At 41.4% G+C, this 22,542-nt stretch overlaps 1 protein-coding gene across 2 annotated transcripts in view; it reads left to right on the top strand.

Annotated features, from left to right (window-relative positions):
* Positions 1-22,542, top strand: part of LOC124617025 (moesin/ezrin/radixin homolog 1) — a 90,374-nt gene that overhangs the window by 29,871 nt on the left and 37,961 nt on the right. For both annotated transcript variants that reach the window (XM_047145233.1, XM_047145232.1), the window contains one exon: positions 9,982-10,161. In XM_047145233.1, coding sequence (XP_047001189.1) covers positions 9,982-10,161 — 180 coding nt within the window. The remainder of the gene's footprint in view (positions 1-9,981; positions 10,162-22,542) is intronic.

Consider the following 22,542-nt stretch of genomic DNA (forward strand, 5'->3'; position numbering starts at 1 on the left):
GCGTGGGGACTTCAGTGTGTATAACACCACCGCCCGCAAAAGCCTCGTGGAACTTTAGAGGTTATCTACTAGGTTACACATTTTTTGAAAAGTGATGGTCCTGTAACACAGAAGTTACTTTTACATCTGAAGACTTCTTTCTGTTTAGAATGGCACGCTTTGTTCTGTTTGCTAGAAACTGTTCAATCCAGTCTCACAATTTGTCAGACATTTCGTACGCCTGTATTTTGTTAATTAGGCGGCAGTGCGGAACTGCATCTAATACGTCCTGGAAGTGAAGGAACTCGGGGTCTACCTGGACGCTTATATTTACTGCTTTCTGGGTCTCGTGGGCGAACAGAATGAGTTAGGTTTAACAAGATCGTTGTTTTCGGAACCTATGTTGGTTCCTACAGAAATTTTCGGTCAACATCTCCCAGAATTCTAAAACTGACCTACGTCAGGGGTATAGGCCTATAGTTATGTGGTCTGTTCGACGACCCTTCTTGAAAACGAGAAATACCTATGCTTTTTTATTTTATTTTTTTCGAATCATCAGGTACACGTCGCTCCTCCAAAGACATAAGATACACTGCGGCTAGAAAAGGGACAAGTTCTTCAGCATACTCAATGTAGAATCTTATTGATACCCCGTCAGGTCCCATTGGTCTCCCCTCCGTGCAGCGATTTCAGTTGCTTTTCCACCCTTTGATCACTTTCCGGTGTCAGCCCTTTTGTCTTGTCATTTGTGCAACGATTTAAGAGGCTCTACAGTGCGATATTCCTCTGTGAAAAAAGGACGCTTAGTAATTTCAGCCTCTTCGTCACCGTCCATTTCACTGCCATTTTAATCAGAAGGTCTGGATAGATGACTTCGATCCGTTCACTGATTTAACACAGACTTCGTAGGATTTTCTGTGAAGTACGTGGACAGAATTTGGCTTTCGAAATCGCTGAACACTTAGCACGTGGCTCTCCCAACGCTAATTTTGGTTTCGTATAACCTCTGCCTGTGAGACTTTGACTACGTTTAAATTAGCAGTGAAGCTATTTATTTGCTTTTGTAGCAGTTTCCTTAGATGCCTGTCGAACCATGGCGGGTGTTTCCTATCCCTTACAAGTTTGACACCAATCTGTCGAAAGATCATTGTACAATAATTTTGAACTTAAATTGATATTCAGCATTGTTAATGATCGATGAAATTTTCGTGCCGACCGCTCATGCAATCTGAAACTTTTCTTACCGCTCATGCTAAGCAGAAAGATGTTTCTGGCTTCGTTGGTATCCTTATTTTCAGCCGTATTTATTGTTGCTGTAACGGCCTTGTAATCAGTTATTCTGTATTCTATGTCAACTGAGGCGAAAAGTTTGGGTCTTTTATCACTAGCAAGTCTAAGATGTCATCTTCACGAGTCGCTTCTCTGATTATCTACTGAAGGTAATTTTCAGGTAATATACTTTAAACAATTTCACAAGGTTCCGTGCCCCCTACTACTAATCATTTGAGTCTGCCACTTCTATAGCTGGTAGTAGAAATCTCCACCTAGAAGTATGACTAGACAAGGAAATTTACGCCACTATTGCTTGTGAGGCAGGGGTGTATAAAAGCTTCCGATATGAATGTTTGGTGCACCTTTAACACCTGTCTTAACCAAAATTATTTCGAATTCAAAATCTGTACCGATTTCACCAGCCGAGTTAATGTTTTTGGTGGCTATAAACTTGCCTCTGCCACCAGTTCTCAAGCTATTTGCGATATACGTTCCAATATGAATTCAAATTTTGTTACTATTTACTACTGGTTTCAGCCAGCTTTGTCCCTAGTACAGTGTAGATATTGTTACTATTTTAAGGGCGTTCGTTCCGGTATTACAGTGAAGAGCCAAAGAGACTGTTACAGCTGCCTAATGCCGTGTAGGGCCCCCGCGAGCACGAGAAAGTGCCGCAACACAACATGCCATGAACTGGACTAATGTCTGAAGTAGTGCTAGAGGAACTGACAAATGAATTCTGCAAGGCTGTCCAAAAATCCGTAAAAGTACGCGGGGGCGGAGATCTGCTATCTCTTCTGAACAGCATGTTGCAAGGCATCCCAGATATGCTCAATGTTCAATTCTGGGGAGTTTGGTGGCCAGCGGAAGTGTTTAAACTCTGAAGAGTGTTCCTGGAGCCGCTCTGTAGCAATTCTGGACGTGTAGGTTGTCGCATTGTTCTGCTGAAATTGTCTAAGTCCGTCGGAATGCACAATGGACTTGAATGGATGTAGGTGATCACAGGATGCTTACGTACGTGTCACTTGTCATAGTAGTATCTGGACGAAACGGGGGTCTCATATCACTCCAACTGCACACGCCCCACACCATTACAGAGCCTCCATCAGATTGAACAGTCCCCTGCTGACATGCAGAGTCAAGGGATTCATGAAGTTATCTCAATACTCGTACACGTCCATCCGCCCCATACAATTTGAAACGAGACTCATACGACCAGACATGTTTCCAGTCACCAACAGCCCAATGTCGGTGTTGACGGCCCAGTCGAGGCGTAAAGCTTTGTGTCGTGCAGTCATCAAGGGTACACGAGTGGGCCTTCGGCTCCGAAAGCCCTTATCGATGATGTTTCGTCGAATGGTTCGCAGGCTGACGTTTGTTGATGACCCAACATTCAAATCTGCAGCAATTTGCAGAAGGGTTGCACTTCTGTCACGTTGAACGATTCTCTTCAGTCGTCGTTCGTCCCGTTCTTGCAGGATCTTTTTCCGGCCGCAGCGATGTCGTAGATTTGATGTTTTACCAGATTCCTGATGTTCACGGTAAACTCGTGAAATGGCCGTACGGAAAAATCCCCACATCGTCGGTACCGCGGAGATTGTGTGTCCCATAGCTCGTGCGCTGTCTATAAGACCACGTCCCAATTAGCTTAAATGTTGATAAACTGCCATTGTAGCAGCAGTAACCGATGTAACAGCTGCGCCAGACACTTGTCGTATATAGGCCGTTTCCGACCGCAGCGCTGTATTCTGCCTGTTTACTTACATATCTCTTATTTAAATACGCATGGCTGTACAAGTTTCTTGGCGCTTCAGTGTATTTCTAACTTTTTGTAAGGCTGTTTTAACACCGGAGTAAGAACTGAATAAGTTTCTGTATCTGTTGCATACAGAACGGGAATAAGATTTTTGTGGCTGTAATTCAGGCATTAGAAATATTGGCGTCTCCAAATGCCTTTAGTCTACATCTACATTCTGCAAGACATCGGTAAACTCATGGCATAGTGTATGTTCTGTTGTGCCAGTTATTAGGATTTCTTCCCGTTGCATTCACGTATGGTGCGCGGAAGAAATAATTATTTGAATGCCTCTGTGCGTGCTATAATTATACTGATCTTATCCTCACGTTCCCTATGTTAGCGATAGTAGGGGTTGTTACATTCCTAGTGTCCTCATTTAAAGCTGGTTCTTGAAACTTTGACTTTCTCGGTATAGTTTATTTACATCTTAGTCTTCCTGCCCAGTTCCTTCAGTATCTCTGACACTCCCATAGATCAAACAATCCTCTGACCATTCGTGCTGCCCTTTTGTCGATTCCAACAGTGACTCATTGATATTAGTCATAGGATACCTTTTTTCGTTTTGTGAAGTGCACAATTTTACATTTCTGAACATCTAAAGCTAGTTACCAATCGTTGCACCACTTCAAGATCTGACAGTATTTTTGCAGCTTCTTTCGGATAGTATTTCGTTACATATATCATTTGCAAAATGTCTGAGGTTACTATTGTCTGCATGGTCATTACTATAGAACATGAACAGTGTCTAGACACGCTTCCCTGGAGCACACTCGTAGTTACTTCTACAGCTGACGACTAATCTCCATCCAAGATAACATGGTGCGTCCTCCATACCAAAAGTCCTCAATCCTCAATCACAAACTTCACATGATGCCCATATGATAGGACTTCCGAAAATAAGCGTAGGTGTGGTACCGAGTCAAATGCTTTTCTGCATTTAAAGATACTGCATCTACATGACTACCTTGATCCAAAGCTTTCAGTACGTTCTGTGAGAAGTGAGTTGTTTCACAGAGGCGATGTTTTTGGAATCCATGCTGGTCGGCATTGAGGTGGTCTTATGTTAGATACCTCATTATGTTTGAGCGCAGGATATGGTTACAGATTCAACAAATCGATGTCAAGGTTACCGGCCGGTAGTTTCGTGGATCACTTTTACTACCATTTTTTGTAGACGGTTGTGACCTACGCTTTTTCCAAGAACTGGGCACGGTTTTTTTTTTTTTTTTTTTTTTTTTTTTTAGAGAGGATCTAAGATTATTGGTAGAAGAGGAACTAACTCAGCTGCAAATTCAGTATGGAAACTGACCGGTATTCAATCTTGCCCTGGAGCTTTGTTCAGTTTGCACGATTTCAGCTGTTTCTCAACACCACTAACACTTACTTCATATTTTCAGAGGTACGAGGATTAAACTATGGCCAATTCTCTTGGGGGTTTCGTTTGTAAAGGACCATTTGAAAACAGGGTTAAGCATTTCAGCTTTTGCTTTGCTACCTTCAATTTGTTCCTGTCCCATTCGTTAGGGACTGGACATTGACTTTGATGCCACTTCCAGTCTTTACATACGACCAGAATTTATTTGGGTTTTGTGAAAGATCTCTTGACACTATTCTGCTACGGTAGCCATTGGAGGCTTCACGCATTTACACTTTTTATGCAGTAATCTGTTTCTTAGACGTTTCTTGACAATGACTGTTTACTATTGAGGTTCCCTCCCATTATGAACGTTCTTCTGGATAAAAATCTACCCAGTGTACGGGCAATTTTTCTTGTAATCTTGAGTCTTAGGTTCCCTACATGCTCCTGCCCTGTGCTCAGAGTTTAAAAGTTCCTCATTGAGATATGACACCACTAATTTTTATCTACTTTACTGAACATGTAACACGTCTTTCTGCTTCTTGTAGCTCTAGTTTGTGCTTTGGTAACCATGGTTGCCATATCCACGTCATGGTCACTGACACCAGTTCCGGTTTGTACATCCTCAAGGTGGTCAGGTCTGTCTGTTGCCATTAGATCCAATATATTTCCATCATGAGTGGACTTCCTAAATATGGTTCAAAGAAGACATTTAGTAATGTTTCACAGGATGTCTTGTTACGCCCAGCATTAAGGAAATTAATTTTCGCAATTGATTGGACGATTAAAGCCTCAATCGATGATTACAGTATGATTGGCGAACTTACGTACAGGTGAACTGAGGTTTTCTGGCAAGTTTCCGGTTACACTTGGAGAAGAGTATGGCGGGCGATAGAAGGACCCAGTTGTCATTTTATGCTCACTACTTAAAATGAGTCTTACCCAAAAAATCTCACGAGCGGGTTCGATTTCTGTCTCAAGACTTGAGTGTCTTGTCTACTGCAACAAATACATCTTCTATATACCTGTGGCCTGTCCATTTGACACACACACACTCTATCATTGCTATCAACTTAAGGTTTTAACCAGTTGTCTGTACCTAGTATTATGAGCTCCACTGCTTTTCCAAAGTGCTTCAAACTCAGGCACTTCGTTGGTAATGCTTCGGCAGTCAGCAGTGAGGATGTTAAGTCACTTCTGTGAGGCATTTCTTTTTTTCTTACACTGATAGTTCTGCGTTTTCTACAGCTGTCATATGTATTGGATGTAGAATCACCTAATCGATAAAAAAACCTTGTGTATCGAGCGCTACATTCGTAACCCTAATGCGCAAGTTCAGGAAGTCGCAGCCTAGCTTGTTACAGAACCTTTGAAGTTTCTGGTTCAGTCCATCCACTCGACTCAGAACCAAAGGGCTACGGTGAGTTCTGTGGACAGAGATGCAACTTCTGAGCTTCTTCGAAACCCCATGCCAATTCTCAGTATTTTCTGCCAGTCACTGGAATGGCCCAGTTAGGACCTCAGAGCCCAGACGACAGGTAGCATTTGTTCAAATGTGCGGCACAATACCGGTTGGTTATTCCCTGGTCTCTCACTGGGTGCTGGAATAGCCTCTTTAAACATGCTGAATGAGGCTCACAGGCATACACACTGAGGACACCTGGTGCCCTTTGCTGTGCCTTGCTGCTATTGCTCTAAGGGGTACCATCATGCGCCATACTTTCGAACTGCCGTCTTGACACCGGACAAAACAGGTTTCCCCAGAAACGGTGAGGTGAGTCCCACTGGCTCAGGTTGTTTCAGTAAAAGGCAGCACCTCAGATTTGTTGGATAGGGTGATCAGTACAACACCCTGAGCCCTCCCTGTTCCACGCCCACCCTGTACAGGACGCCTAGATCTACCATTTACATGACACTCGCAGTCAAGTGGACAGGTAATGACAGAGGGTGTACTGTCTGCAGAGGAGACAGGATCCACAGGAGCAGGTGGTACCGGAGGTACCTCTATCAGTAATACGGGTACGCGGCACTAGATTTCTTCCAACACGCCGATTCGCAGCAGCTACCAATAGTTAGTAGTCAGGGCGACTTCCAGTGGCTTACGAACGCCAGCCAACTCATCCCGTATTAGAGAACAGCATTCGCAGTGGGGCTCATTGGTCGGAATGACAACCTGGTCTCCAGAAAATTTGATTTTCTTTAACCGTCAAGATGAACCATTGATGGATTTATTCATCCCAAATAGAATGAATGGTTTTTAATTGCGCTGTGACTATTGTTAAGGAAGATACCCTGTAGTTTTATTTGTAACTAAGAGATAGAAGTATCCATACTTCGATGTGTAATGGATGTGAAAGAACATGCTGCCAAATTTGTGTTTCTGAACTGTGGTCTACAAGCTGATATAGTCTGATCTTGTTTAAGAAATCTTTGTACCCTGGTCTGTCATTTGTCTGACCTCAGAAGGCTCACAATTTGTTGGTCTTGTCCTAGCATCGTGAAGGCCATGGATGGACCATAGTTTCCAAAAAAATATTCCGTGTCACCAACTGTCGAAGAACTCATTAGGTTCTTCTTGACAAGGGTTGCCCTTCGTGGTACTGATTTCTACTATCCCCATGACACAAAACGGGGTTCATAGGCGACGGTGGTGCGTTCCAGGAAACGGTCAATACACCCTGGCAGCGTTTAGCAAAAACCTAAATTTGAGACATATTGAAGTTACCCTGAGGAGCTAATATTGCTTATGCTGCTGTAAGTAAACATGTAATCCTAAATATACAGTACCTTGGTAGTAAACCGCAGACTAAAGTCGATGAACTGATACGACGAATAAAGAAATACCTACCGTAGAAGAAATTTGGAAAGGTGTCTCAAAATTTACTTTGTTGCTGCTTCCATGTAAGCAGCTGTTCCACGTGTTAAGTGAGCGATCGACTTTAGCTCAGCTGGGCAGTTCACCTGGCTTGTAAATTAGTAAAGACACGTGCTAAGGGTGCTCGTATGTTGGGTAGTTTTAGCAATGGTTGACCCCTTCTTTCTTCGGGTGATGCAGCATGCAACTGTTTATATGGCCGCGGTAATCAGGAGATATGTTTGGTATCTGTTGTGAATTCCAGTTGTAAAATTATTCAAATTCCAAAAGAACGCATTGAACTGAATTCATTACCTCGTGGTCTGATAGCGATGCTAGTATGCCGACTGATGTCAGACTATGTATTGCGCCCTAATGCTGGTACCAGCAGTTTGTAGTTGGATCCTACACCTAAGGCCCAGGTTTTAACTGGCCTCTAAAACGTCATTTGCACTGCATCCTAAGGCATATTTTCAGTGTGGGTTAGAGAGTCTCTTGTGGACGTCATAAAATCTTCCTTTCTTTCAAATTAACTTGGTGCAAAAGACTAATTTTTATTGAAATCTCCTAGCTATCGTTACGGGACCAAAAAGCCAGTGCTAAGATAAACAGAAACCTTTACAATCCGAAACTCGTTTTTCAGATTTTATTATGATTAACGTAATGTGGATGGGAATAAGAGATGCATATTGTCGTTAGACAGGAACATGAATTAGACATCAATTAGTAAATAGTTCTAAGATGTAAAGAAAGCAGATGCGCGCTACTTAAAGTACAAACGCTCAGTAAGACTTCCATCCTGACTGCAGCTTAATATTTTTGTTTTACGTTACATGGGTTAGATTTCTAAAGAGCACAGTAAATTAAACAAACATATGTGCTTCGAAACCAATAAACGTTAAGAGGGGAGGAATTTCTCAATGTTCAATGTTAATCAAAATTGCGCCAGAAATAACTGTTGGTTAAGTGATAAGTGTTTTTGAGAACTTCCTAGCGGTGTAGATGATTAGGTAAACTGGACGACGACACGAACTCAAATGAGTAACATTCCATTCATATGCAGCGCGTTGAATCGTTCGTCAGGCGTTCCCGGGTGACCCAATTGATAGAGCAAGCATGGGCGTAATTATCTCGGTCACTGATGGTGATACGTGCTAGTGGGCGTGTGCCACCGACACACCACACACACACACACACACACACACACACACACACACACACACACACACTTTTCAAGAAAGTCTTAACAGTGTACTTAGGGCGGTTCTGTCGTGTTGCGTCGATACTTTTATCAGGGCGGCTGGTTTGGAACATGCCAAGCTACAGAAACTCCTAGCAACTCGTCCCTAAAAATCCTGAAGTTTATCTTGCAACGAAATATTAAAGGCAGTTGCCAGATCGTTTAAAATGGGTTTCGACACAAACTTTGCAGCTTAAAGGCATTAGACTCTTTATCAATTGGTTTCTACCTGAATGTCGGAATTTGTAGGGATATACAAGGTTTACGTGAAGTCCGGGGACACTTTCAGTTATATACTGCACAAGAACCATACACTGTACAGATATCATACATATGTCACTTTGAAGAGAAGCCCTGAAAGTATATATAATCTCCACAGCGTAGTTTGGTAATTTGCCGATAGTCAGCGCTAGTCGCAAACATGGCGAGTTCAGGTATGGAGCGAACACTGTCACTGGATATTCCTACTTGGACATGTTGCAGGAATGGCTGATGCCTCAAATGCAGTCCGACTCTCCGTTCATCTTTCAGCAGGTTGAGGCTCCACCCCATTTTCATCGTGAAGTTCGTGGGTACCTGAACACGGATTTGCTGCATTGATGGATTGGTCGGGCTACAGAGGGGGACAGCCGTTTCATGAAATGGCCTCCCCGATCACCAGATCTCCCTCCGTGTGACTCTTTTCTGTGGGGACACATTAAAGATATGGTGTGTGTACCGCCTCTGCCACGTACTGTAGCAGATCTCCGGGAGAGAATACGGGAGGCGACTGCTACAGTCGACGATGCCATGCTGGGACGGATATGGCCAGAATTCGATTACCGTATTGACGTCTGCCAGTTCACTCATGGTTCGCATATCGAATGTTCGTAAAAAAACTTTGAGTTTCTCTTCAAAATTCAACATGTATGACATCTGTACAATGTTTAGTTCTTGTGCAATAAATAGTGTGTTCCTTGACTTCATGTACACCCTGTATAATGGAACGATCAGATAGACTCAGTCGTAGGTAAAACAGGTGGCAGACGTCGGTTAATTGATAGGATACTAGGAAAATGCAATCAATCTAGAAATGAGAAGGCTGCATATAGACTTGCTCGACCCTGGGAAACTTTTACGGAGATTCTGAAAAACCAACCGGTCGCTTGTTGATAGAAGCAAACGATCCCAACAAAACCTGCTTTCATAATTACAAGAAATATTGGGAACAAGGTAAGCGCACTCGAAAACTGTGCGAGGTGTAATTATTCTTATCGGCCCCCCCCCCCTCCTGAAGGGAGTGGAATGAGCCCCAAGTAACTGGTACAGTGGGAACTACCCTCTGCCATTCACTTCAGTTGTTGTAGACAAAGTGCTGAAGCAGACTAATGTCGTAAGGTGAGAGTGAGGACTACATATAATAGCCTAAGTAAATTTGGAACTACCATTGGAGGTAAAAATACTTGAAACATGTTTTAAGCTGATCCGTTGCTGTATTTCAGATGAACGTCCGCGTGACGACTATGGACGCGGAGCTGGAGTTCTCCATCCAGCACACGACGACTGGGAAACAGCTGTTTGACCAAGTTGTTAAAACGATTGGTCTGCGTGAGGTCTGGTTCTTCGGACTACAGTACACTGACAGCAAGGGGGACCTGACGTGGATAAAATTGTACAAGAAGGTAAGGTGTTCTCAAAAATAAATTTCGCATGTGTCCTTCGTACGTAGCCTGTTCCTATTGGAACAGTGAAATAATAGTTTTGGCGTTGTATGTAGTCATAAAATGGGAATTGCCATGCATGTTTCATATACTGCATGATGGATCTTATCTAACTGGAAACGTTCCGTATTCGTCTCTAGGTTACTAATGTAAAACTGTCATAAACGTACTGACCTAAAGATTTTTCAAAACTTGTCACGGATAATTTGGAAGATAGACAACAGCGGCGTAATACTTCGGAGACAATTTCCACAAATATTTTAAGGCAGCTGGGTATACCTTGTAAATACAGTACGCCCGATATAGTGTTATTAGAGGGTAATTACTGCTTTGTCACTGTTAACTCGGGAATTTTTTAGTCATGTAACCACTTCATTCTGACAGGCATGCGGTATCTGTCCATTTTGTTAAACTCTGGTTTGGGAAATATCTAGTTTTTTCTGAAAGTGCAACCAAATATTTCGTCTCCGTAACTCAGTTTACTCATAAGAGGACGCTCATATCAGGAGCGAACTTGATACAGCAGCTGTAGAAATTTGGAAAAATCTGCAGAATTACCGGATTGTGGTACATGTAAAACATGGTGTCTGCGAAAATTTGCTACAGCTGTGACCCCTCAATAAAGTTGAAGTACCTTTTACTATCTAATAAGCTGACTTGTTTACCTTATTCAACAATTTGTTCAAAGTTTCAGTAAAACTCAGGTAAGAAATGGAAATTTCGTTTGTTGCATATTCTTTTTAATATTATCGCAAATTATAGTATGCTACTTCATTTGGGAATTGCTACGCTGAGATAATAGTTTGATTGCATTGCTAAGTACGCTTCTACAGTTTTAGTGATGCTGGGAATGCGTTCTCTAAGAATTCCATCGATTCCTTCTGTAAGTCTTATCTCATCCGATAATTTAATTGCGCTGTTTAAAGTTCACTGCTTCGAGGGCGCGATAACTATGGACCATCAGTAGTAATGACTGAAAGTCTCTTAAGACTCGTGTCTTCAAGGTCGCTGCTTGTAAAGATTTTGACAAACCAGGGATGCCGATGTAGGTTTCATAATCAAAGCCCTATACTGATGTTAGATGATGTCTACCACAAAACTTCCATGTTAAATGACGAATTTGTAAAATGGCGTGAAAAGGAACATAAAAATGCATCAGTATCACATTTGTTAAACCTATAACAGCAATAAACATTACATGTCGCACAGCTTTCTCCACGGGCTGTAAAATATTTTTGAGAGGTTTTCTCTTTAGTCTGTTTTGTTGCTAACACCAAATCCCGTTTATTTCTTCCAGAATCTGACGATGTAGCAACTGCGACTTCTTTCTTTACCGATGTGTTCCATACTTTTAACGGACTTAGAAGGCGATCTGTCACACAACTGAGCAGTAATAGATCTTTCTGTTAGTTCGCATATTTTCTTCTTGAATCAAATTTAGTTTTTCTTTCGACTACCAACGAATTACGCTCGTTACTTCATACCTAGAAAGCATGAAATAAATGATATATGAAAGGCGTTAGTCCAAGCTTTGCTACAGTAGCCAGTTAGTTCAAAAATACTCTCCCCCCTCCCCTCCACCCCAATCCCTACCCCGACCCCATCTCGCCATGTCAGTGTTTGACAAGACGTGCTGGTGTCGTTATGAAAAGTATTCAGTGAAAGATTAATGACGAAAGAATTATTGATATTCTTACAAGTAGCCAAACCTGAGTTCTTCCGATAACGGAGCTCGATATTTTGTTTCCACTAATGATTCAAAGGCCGGACTATCGCTCTTGAAACATCGATTTTGTAAATATCGGTGAACGGGGAATACTCAGCCCCGTCTACTGTCGTGGTAGCCATCTGTTGGACTTTGATCCATAAATCGATATTGTGTACTGGTACTTTAGAATTGTTTGCATAAGAAAACTGTTTCCACATACACGTGTGTCATTGCCCAGCGTCGTCAGAGCAGAAGCCCGGTGGTTCCTCAGAAGGCTATCGTTCTGTAGTTCTTTTCGACCTGACGCAGCGACTCACCATACGTGGTACACTGAAAATTTGAGAGTAACGTCTTAGCTGTCTAATAACGTCGTTTCCTTTCAGCTGCAGGGAGAAGTCGATGGCAGTGTGAAGTAACTTCATTCGTTTGCGCTTGCTTGTGTGAGCAGTGACTCACGCTCGTTTTACAGCGCCCACGTTGGAGCAAACATAGTCCGCAGAACGGTTGAAGCTGAATGAGTTAATCTGAAATCTTGCCAAATTGACAAGCGCGTGGGGTAATTGCTTTGTATCCAACTATGCTCGGCGCACCACACTGATGAATGAGACCGATCCGTATTCATCGCTGACCCAATGGCAGCGTGGTTTAAGTTTTGGAGAGAATGAAAGTGGCAGCATCTGTTTGAAAGAGTCGTCGGAAGAAAATGTGCTAACCCTCAGTTGCGGAAAAGTTAATGATCACGTTCTTCTTTAGAGTGCAGCAGATGCTGATTACAAGTGGTTCCATTTGTACCTCTAAAAAAAACTGTCTGCTGTATAAATTTTGTTTTAAATGCTTCCTGTTCATGTATTTGAATTCTACCAACATATAACTTGCAATGAATGTCACTCGTCTGCCTCCTGTTAGCACGTTCTTCCATAGATGCCTTCATTTAAGGTGGGTATTTACGAATCGATAAGTGTCTCTAAAAGTCACCTAGTCTGTGTTCAGTGTAGAATAACACATTGAATGTCATGTAGCATGTGTGTAATCAATATTCCCACTGGTGCAGTGATGGTTACAACGGCATCACGAACAAGTGACTCACATATTGTTGTACAGAACGTAGGAACCCGCTTCTTATTAATCTCACAACATTGGATCTGATTGTAAAATCACAGAAAATTATGGAAAATACAGTTGTCTTTTAACAATTAAAGTGCGTGTCATCGTCTTTAGAAGTGCCAGCAACCATTCGATGCTTCGTTTGATAGTAACTTATCACTGTTTCATCGAAAGAGGCCTTCGTACCGACCAACAAGATAACCTTTCGATAGTGTTAGTCTGCAGTAAAATACCATTTGGTTATCTTTACCGAGATGATACAACGATGTTACTACTACTGGAAATTAATTTGAATGAGAGTACTAAAATACTGTCTCCATCGGGAGGTGTTAGCTTGAACAAGCAGTTGCCGTGCTTGATAGTTCATAAGAATAACAGTGCTTAGTTGCAGCTGGTTATATCGCCTGGTAGAAATACGCCACATGACTCGCTTGTCAAATGGCGTCCGGCAGACGGTAACAGCAGAGCACACCCTGGTTTCCTGTGGGGCTGACGTTTCGGCGCGAAAGAGCTCCGCCGGTCCGTCGGTGATGTCAGCGTCGTCTGAAGAGAAGCACTTGGCAGCGCCCTGTATCGGCAGCCGGAGCCGTTGAGTCACGTGAGCGTGGGAGTAGTTAGCATGACGTCACCGCAGTAAAGCTGCGGAGAAAAGTAAGCGCGCCCGTTACGCGCTAGGCGCTCAGCCGCACATCTGTTTCTCCTTTTTTTTGTGGCTGGGGCGGGTCTCACCACCTTGCCTTGTACTGGATTGTTGCTACATTGCGAGCGTTGCGCCCAAGTTGAAATAACAATGCTTGGACTTTGACTGAGAGGCATGAGCGAGGTCGCTCGTCGCACTATCATCACTTAGGGCAATAGGTAGCTAGTGTAATAACGTTTGCTCTGGATCCAGGTTGTAGTTGCGTGTAATGTAACGTAGGCTTCCATAGCAACTTAACTCACATGAACAATACCCTTGGGTTCATAGCCCATTGTTAGAATGACCCGATTCGAACACCGGAGTTTGGAATATCATCTTTATAATCATTTTTATAGTGTGTTGGCGTCTTTGATGGGACCCGCCAATTTCCGCACCTGTACTAACCTCTTAATCTGTGCCCTTGATTACGAGTCAACAGTGAAAATGTAACAGGGCTGAAATAAGTGTTTGTCAGCCATGCTGATAACGAAAGCAATAAATTCTTGAATTGGCTCTCGTTCCTAATTTAAAGGGGGTTACATTTAATTATATTTTATTAACATGCATTGTCAGCCCATTCTCTTATGGGTTTCGAAATACTACTGACAGACAGAATGAGGTTTGTCAATAATAGCTGTGTGTATTTTGTCATTTTTAGCCTGGCTCGTAGCAACAAGGGGAAGACGACACGAGGACTTTGGCTGTGAAACTGGGGCCCAGGACAAGCCCTGGGCTCCTCACATATGTTGCATATCTTGAGGCCTTATTTGTGGCTGAATCATGAAAGATTTTCCATTGTTTTTGCTATACTCATAATCTGGCAAGAACAATCAAACTGTGTGAATGATTGTAACTTTTGTATAACACCATTAACACATGGCATTTACAAGTAGTTTTCCTTGACATATCCTAATGTACCATGATACCAGTGCTTAATGGGTACAGACTGCCTGCTCCTGTCCCACCCGATTGTGATAGTGATGAGGGTGGTAGTGAAATTAGTGCTGCAGCATCACCTTCAAAAAACCCAGATATTTGAAAAATCCTGATTTTGTGTAATGATGAATGTGCAGAGATTCAGAAATGTGTGAACTTAATAACCTAGTGAGAGATCTGGAATTGCCAAAAGGTAAAGCTGATTTGTTGGCAAGAAGAGTATAACAGTGGAATTGTCTTGGTAAAATGGTAAATGTGACTGCCTTATGAGATTACTCCCTTTTTTAAAAAGGAGAAAGAACTCTGTATTTTCTGGTGATGTCCAGGGACTGTCAGTGGTGGGCATTGACAGTGTAAAAGTGAATAGTGTAAGATATTCATAGACACGTCCAACGTGTGTCTCAGACGTGTGCTACTGTGTAATGGCAGTGTGTTACCTTTGAGTCTGATTGGGTCCTTTCGTGAAAGAAATGTAATAACATGAAACAGTTGCTGTTGCAGTTGAACTGTTCAAAGTGTAAATGGTTAATTTCCAGGCATCTGATAGTATAAGACACATTACCTGAGCCGCTACGCAAAATGCTATGGCTTTGTGAGCCTCTGGTATAGCTGCCCAAAGCACTTCATTGTAAAAAGAGTGGCCAAAGTTTCAAATCACTGGAATCAGGACGCTCAAAGCACTTGTCAAATCTAAGAAAATAATTCTCCCTGCTCTTAATATAAAGTTTGTCCTAATAAAAAACTTAAACTCCATTGACAAAAGTGGAGAAGCATTTCTCTATCTGCACAAGAAATTTCCATTAAGTAGTGAGGTGGAAATAGTCTTCTTTGTGTCCCCAAATATGCAAGCTGTAAAAAAATGAGCATTTCTACACCATCCTGGCGTTGATGAAAAGTTAGCTTGGGATGCCTTTGTTCAATTGTCAACACATTTTCTAGGAAAGATGAGGGTAGAAAACAAAGGATCTTGTGGCAACTCTTCTGCAGTGCTACAGTAGACTAAGATGCAAGATGGCCTTAAATTTCCTAAATTCCCACTTAGATTTGTTTCCCGACAACTGGAGAATGCTTCCACCAGAAAATTTCGGACATTGAAATGAGATACCAGCTGATTTATGCTGGACACTAATCAGGGAGTCACCAGCAGAAAACTACAAATCCCAGGTGAAGTGGTTGCACCTTCAGTGATCTTCCTCTGAGGATGACACAAAGGTACATACATGTAGAAGCTTATATAGGCAATAATGTCAGGTTATCAAAAATTCATGAGCTAACCTTGCATTTTTTATTAGTACTTTTATCAGCACACCTGAAAAATAGCTGTTCCTACATCAGTAACAGAAAAAGAAAAATTTTGTTGGCTATTGTGATCAGTTGGGTATATTCATCAGAAAGACTGGTGTATTACAGATGAGATGTTACATCCCTCAGTTGAATAAGTAGTTTTTAAATTTTCGAAGTGAAATGATTAGGCTGAGACCAGATATTGTGGGAATTGGTGAAGATTGTTAGCAGGAACAACAGTACTTCGTCAGGTGAGTAAAGGATTCTAAACGCAAAATAATAGTAGTAATGCAAGAATATGTCAAATAATCAATAAGAAAATTGGAAGGCAGGTAAGTTATTTTGACATCCGCAACAATAAGTTTGTATGTCAACTAGCTCTGCAGAAGATTAACAGATTCAAGAAATTAAGATGAGAGAAATTGTTCAGATAGTTAACAGAAGAGAATCAGATTTTTTTGGGGGGGGGGGGGGGGTAGTGGAAAAGGAAGAGTAGGAAAAATAGATGAATATGGACTGGGGAAGGAATGAAAGAGGAAACTGCCTGGTAGAATTTTGCACAGAACACGATTTTAATCACTAACTTGTGGTTTAAGAATCACGAAAGGTTGTTTACGTGGAGATATATGTAGACACACTGTTAGACCAGGATGCCCTACAGCTTCAGAATGCCATTCATTAAGACTTATAGCTAAACAATTAAGTAAATAGTAAAGAAAAGGAAAAATCTTGATACCAAAAATTACTGAAAATGGAAATAAAGTAGTTTATAAAAAAGTAGAACCAATATTAGACTCCATGAAGAAGAGAAATGTACTCCATGGACAAATAAAAAGGGCAGATGAAAAAGAGTAACAAATTGTCAACTTTTTGACAGTAACCCAAAATCATTACTGGTGTGGAATAGAAGTTAAAGCAGACCTGAACAAATGGAAATAATAGAGGAAGAAATATTTGAAAGTTCAAAGCAATAGTTCAGGTGAAAGGTTCAAAGGGCTTCCTGGAGAAAACAAAGGAAGACAGGTGCAGTATGGACAGAATGGGAGAATGCAAAACTACTGGAAAGAGAGAAAGAAGACAAAATATTTCATGTAATCCTTAAGAGCCCAAACAATAAAAAAAGCAGACAGTACAATATAATTTTGCTGAATTCAATCACGTGATGCTGAGAGAATTACACTAGGAACGACACTAAAAGCAGTAGGTGAGTTTTGCTATTTGGTTAGTAGCATAACTGGTAGCCACAGTAGAAGATATAAAATACAGATTAGCAATGGCAAGAATAGCGTTTCTTAAAAAGATTTGATAACAACGAATGTAAATTTGTTATGAAGTCTTTCGGAAGGCATTTGTCTAGAGTGTAGCCTTGTATGAAAGTGAAAAGTGGACGATAAGTAGTCCAGACAAGAAGAGAATAGAAGCCTTGAAATGTGCTACGGGCGAATAGTGAAGACAGACAGATCGCGTAATTAATGAGGTTGTACTGAATATAATTCAGAAGAAAATAAGTTTGTGGGACAACTTGACTAAAAGAAGGTATCGGTTGATAGGATACATTTGAGATCAAGGGATCACCAGTTTTGTATTGCAAGGACGTATAGGAGGTAAAAATCGTAGAGCGATATCAGAAGATGAATACAGTAAGCAGATTCAGAAGGCTGTAGTTTGCAGCAGTTATTTGGAAGTGAAGAGGCTTGCCCAAGATACTTGCGTGGTGAGCTGCATGTAACCTGTCTTCGGAATGACCACCACCACTAGCAAAAACATAATATTCCAAACACTGTTGTGCCCTACAGCTTTTGCCATCCACGGCTCCCCTAGTACCATGGAAGTTATTCCCGGAAGTTTTTAACTCATATCCTAAAATCTCTAATTTTAGTCTGAATGTCAGACGAATTAAAAGTAAAGGCTGATTCGAGAACAGTAGTGCTTTACTAGGCTAGATCTTTCTGTAGACGGTACGATCTTCATCGAATCTAAGCATCGACTAACAGTTGTTTATTAATAAAGTTAACATTAGCGTGGAGTAAGTCATACTGTAAACTCCGTATTTTTGTATAAATGAAGCACTGTAATGAATGTCAGCCTTCGGGTTTTGTACTCACATTCATTGACACGCCTAGTCATATTCATTGTGAAGATGTAGGACGTACAAAATTACTTCCCGGTGAGGGCATTTTCGGCCTCAAGCTGGATCAAAGGAAATTCAACACTTATTTGCAGCTTGTGCGGAACCTATGTTACTGTGCCTATCTTAGGAGCGTAAGCGTGTTGCAGAACTAGAGTGCAAGTTTAGTCTTCACACAATATACTTGGATAAAAACAGCCGTTCGATAACCTTTTCGTGATCAACTTTGTCACCTTTGCGTAGAGAGAACGTAAAAGCTTCAGTGATCGCCACTCCAAGATTTCTCAATACTGTGCGTGTAGTCACTCGTGACTCATATGCGGTCACCGGGTGACTCCGCACCTGCAAGGTCGACAGGTTGGGTTAGCATTTCTCGAGTCCATAGACCGTCACTGGTGCCCCCGCCCACGATGCGTTCCTTGCCTCCGCCCGTACTAAAAATGAACATTTTTCTCAAAAACAAGATTTGTGACGCAATTGCTGGGGTGGGGTCTCTGGAAAGGGGTGCTATTCAAAAGATTACATTTCCACATAAACATTAAAGCTACGGATGCTAAAGTGTTGACTAACGCACCAGGAGTGTTGCTGTGTTGCTGTCACGTCATGACGATGTGGCTCACGAGCTGAAGGAAGTATATAATCAGGCCCCCGGATCACCAAGGTTGCCCATGCCTCATATAATTTGTCGCTTACCACCACCATTAACGATAACTCGCAACAGATGGAATAAAAATTCCTTGAATTACTCGCTACGATCTCGTTTAATACTCACATTGCCAACGACATTCGCAGCAGAGCGCCCAAGAAACTACTGATCGCCCATTGGCTGTCTGAGAATGCGCGGCGTTGATGAACAGAACAAGCCTAAATTGACCGCCATCGTTCGTGACTATAAAATACTTTCCGGTACTTTATTTTGTTCCTGTCCATCTTTGCTCAGCTGTTGAAGAATGAGTACATGCCGTAAATTTCAGCCACACTTTTATTTTTGTAGCTTCATGTTACACACTGTCAATCGACATGTCAGTCTGACTTGCTATTGAGATAATGTCCTCCACTCATGGTTACGCCAGTCAACATCAGGAACTCTACAAAACTTCCGTGTGATGGAGTAAGGTTCCAACTAGGTCCAGTAGGTAAATTTGAGTTAATACTAATAATTCTGTCTAAACCGCCGTTTTAATAATTTCCTTCGAAAATGTGTTACGATGCTAATTTAATCCTTTGGTTTGGGTAATGAACTCGTCGTTGGATCTTAAACTGACTTCTCCACCTGGATTGGTGTTGCTATCATACTGAGGCTGGAGATAGAAGGAACTCCTCGGCCAAAGGTGTTACAGATTAAATTCACAACCGCTTTTCATCTTGAATGTTTCAACTGCTTCTCGAGATTGAATAATTTTCAAATTTATCTGGTTGGGGTTTTCCATATAAAGATCAGATGTTTTCAGTACTTCTTTCAGTGCACGACCATGTGAACAACCGGCCTAAGTTTCCATGCCAAATTAGCCTTTGGGGACGGTGAATTTATGCTTATGTGGATGTTTCAAGTTGTAGTATAGTTAGTACACTTAATTACCTTGATACATGTAATGAATTCAGATATTTCCGCCACGTTAAATTACAGACCCATTTTTCAGTTTAAACTTAGCATGTTTCAGTAAAATTTGTTAATACGGTAGTAGCTTAGTATACTGGTTTTGAAGTGCTTAGTCCATATTACAGTGATAGAGCATACGTTTCCAAAAGCTGTGAACTATGCTGTTGACTCTGCTAAACTGCATTAGTGTGGTTCCCTTCACCAACTGCGAAGGCTTGTTGAGAAAAGGTTTTGAGTGTTTTAGTGGTGGAAGTCAAATATAGTAGATCTGGAGCGCAAAGTAAATGAATGCCGCGTTAATAAAATACAAATCTTGCACACAGTAGTAATGTTAATAAATGATAAACGCTATTAAAGCCACGGTGACGGAAAATTCAATGTGTGCTTCCGTTGGTTGAGACTTAGCTTGTCCGTTTGCTTGTGCAGCAAAATTCTACAGTTAACTGGCAGTGTTTAGCTGTCAGGACGTAACACCGCCGTGGATATAAAATTATAAATCGGGCAACGGGATGTTACAGAAATACACTGGGCGTGTGGCTGTGACGTCAGTCTCACGCCGGAACTTGCTCAGTCCAAACATTTCTCCATGACGCGCCATGCCAGAAGTAGAGGTTCTTCATCACATTGAGGATAGATAAGAGCTCAAGGCTGCGCAAAGAAAGACATAGATAACTAACGATTCTGTTAAAAAGACAAAAAGAACAAACCACTATGTTGTGTCGTTAGTCTTAAAACACGTAAATTTCGTTGACTGGATACATTTCTGACATTAAATGCATTGTTGGAAGTGGCATTCGCTGTCCATGTAAGACGCCCGTGGTTTAATTCTAATAGAGTATAGGACGACGCGGTTTCGTCCTGTATATTGCACACAGTCACATAATCAGAATTCTGAATATTGTGATTGCCTGGAAAATGAATGTTAGACCGCTTTTTAATCTTTTTACCATTAAAATAAATAAGGATGAATCGGAATTTTGTGGGTTTGCATAAGTTATATAGTTCAAATTTGGAACTATTATAGCCTAGTTACGTGAAAATATAGAAAACAGGAAATAGATCCAATCACTCAAAATATGTAAATTGGGACAGTTGTTTTATCCCACTATTTTTGACGAGATCGAATCTTGACACTGACTTGGAGTAATTTAAATTAACAATATTATTTTAAAGTCGTATGAAAGGGTGGTATTTTTCATAAGATTGAGTACTTAACGTATGTTGCTTTGTCTGTGGTTCAAACAGATAGCAACAAAAAGAGGCAATTTATATGTCGGTCGAAATTACTTCATCAGAAACCAGTGCGCCAAATTTCCAGTTACAAATGCCCTGAACGTCCTCTATAGATTGAAGAGTGCAGTATGAATCAAATATGCGTCTTGTCAGTTATTACTGTGAAATTTTAGTGTTTTGAATGTCAGGCTTTACAGAGTAAATTAGTGAAATGGTTTTGTCATAAAAGTTGAGTCTGTATCCTGTCAGTGTTTCCACAGACAGCCAAGGAAGATTGTTTTATGTGCACTGCCGCTGCTGGTAAGCATGGAACCGTGCAGTTGGGTACGAATAATTTTGTGTATCGGTTGTTTATCAGAATTTGAACAGAAAAAAATCCTTTCTATTAATAACATAACAAGCAACATACTTAACGAATCTTTGGTACCACATTGTGATGTGTGGAAAATAACTGAAGAATTTCGAATTTATTTTGCTGCTACCAAAGTGTACTGGCTCCTTAGAAAGCTTGACAAAAATTAAGTAAAACCTTCACTGCATTTTCGGGCTAGTGTAAACTGGAGCGACGCATCATTGCAGAGAGATAGGAAGCATAACCACGTGCCAGTGTGTCAAGAAAGATCGTTGTTGGCACCTATAGTGCATATATTGTCAGGAAGCACAAAGGGCGGTCGAAATCGCCTGGGAGTGAAAACTCAAGAATTCACCCCAGGGAGTACCAAGTCGGCGCTCGGAAGATCAGGTCAAAGCCGTATAGGAGACAGAAAAGATGTAACCCAGCAGCGGAAGGTTGCAGTGTGTGTGAAGAGATGTCCCTGTCCGGGAATGCAAGGAGTGCACTGGCCGAAGCCTGAGTGCACAATCGATGAGTAAGCCACTTAATTTCTGCTGAAAACTACTGCATAACTTTATTTTACGCATAAACATAAGTGACAGTCTTCTAAAGACTCGACTCACATTAACTGGCTCCTCTAAGTAATAATGCTGGAAATACCCATCTGTACTGGACACCACATGCAGTTTTGTCCAGGGGGGGCAGGAAACGCCGTTTAGGGGCGAGACAGCCGAAATATGACGGGTAACAATGCTGCCGCTGCTTTTGTTTCCGGCAATCCTAAACCAAAATTAGTTCTATAAATTTACGAATACTAGAGCTGTATTAGCTAGTCAGTCTAACTTTGGCGCCCCTAGACGTTAAAGTAGTGCTCGCACTCTGGCAGCTGATACGCTCCTGTCTCTGGGTAAAAGCTGACACTTTTGGAGAAAAAGTGTGGGACGTATTGTTTTTAATATTTTTGAGATAGTCACTTGAGCATTTCAATATACCGTTTTTTAAATCGGTTTCGACCAGTCTGGTCATCTTCAGACCGTCCGTCAGTAGATACAAAGAAGAAATAAAAAACACATCAGTATATTATGTGAAGTAATTATCTATATAACGAATCATACGCAGAAGCACATGCTGCAGGCGGTTCAAATTGCGTTGTCAACAATATTGAAGGCAATAATAGGTCTATATTCGCCAAAAAATATCTACTTCTGAAGATTTTGTAATTACAATCCTGAATGTGGTGTGATTTACCGAAACTTTAAAAGAAATTTAAAAGCTCTTTAAACAAGCATTTATAGCAAATGGGTGAGTTAGGGAGTCATTCATAGGCATATTGGTG

This window comes from Schistocerca americana, chromosome 1 (assembly GCF_021461395.2).
Source record: "Schistocerca americana isolate TAMUIC-IGC-003095 chromosome 1, iqSchAmer2.1, whole genome shotgun sequence".
Classification (NCBI taxonomy): Eukaryota; Metazoa; Arthropoda; class Insecta; order Orthoptera; family Acrididae; genus Schistocerca; species Schistocerca americana.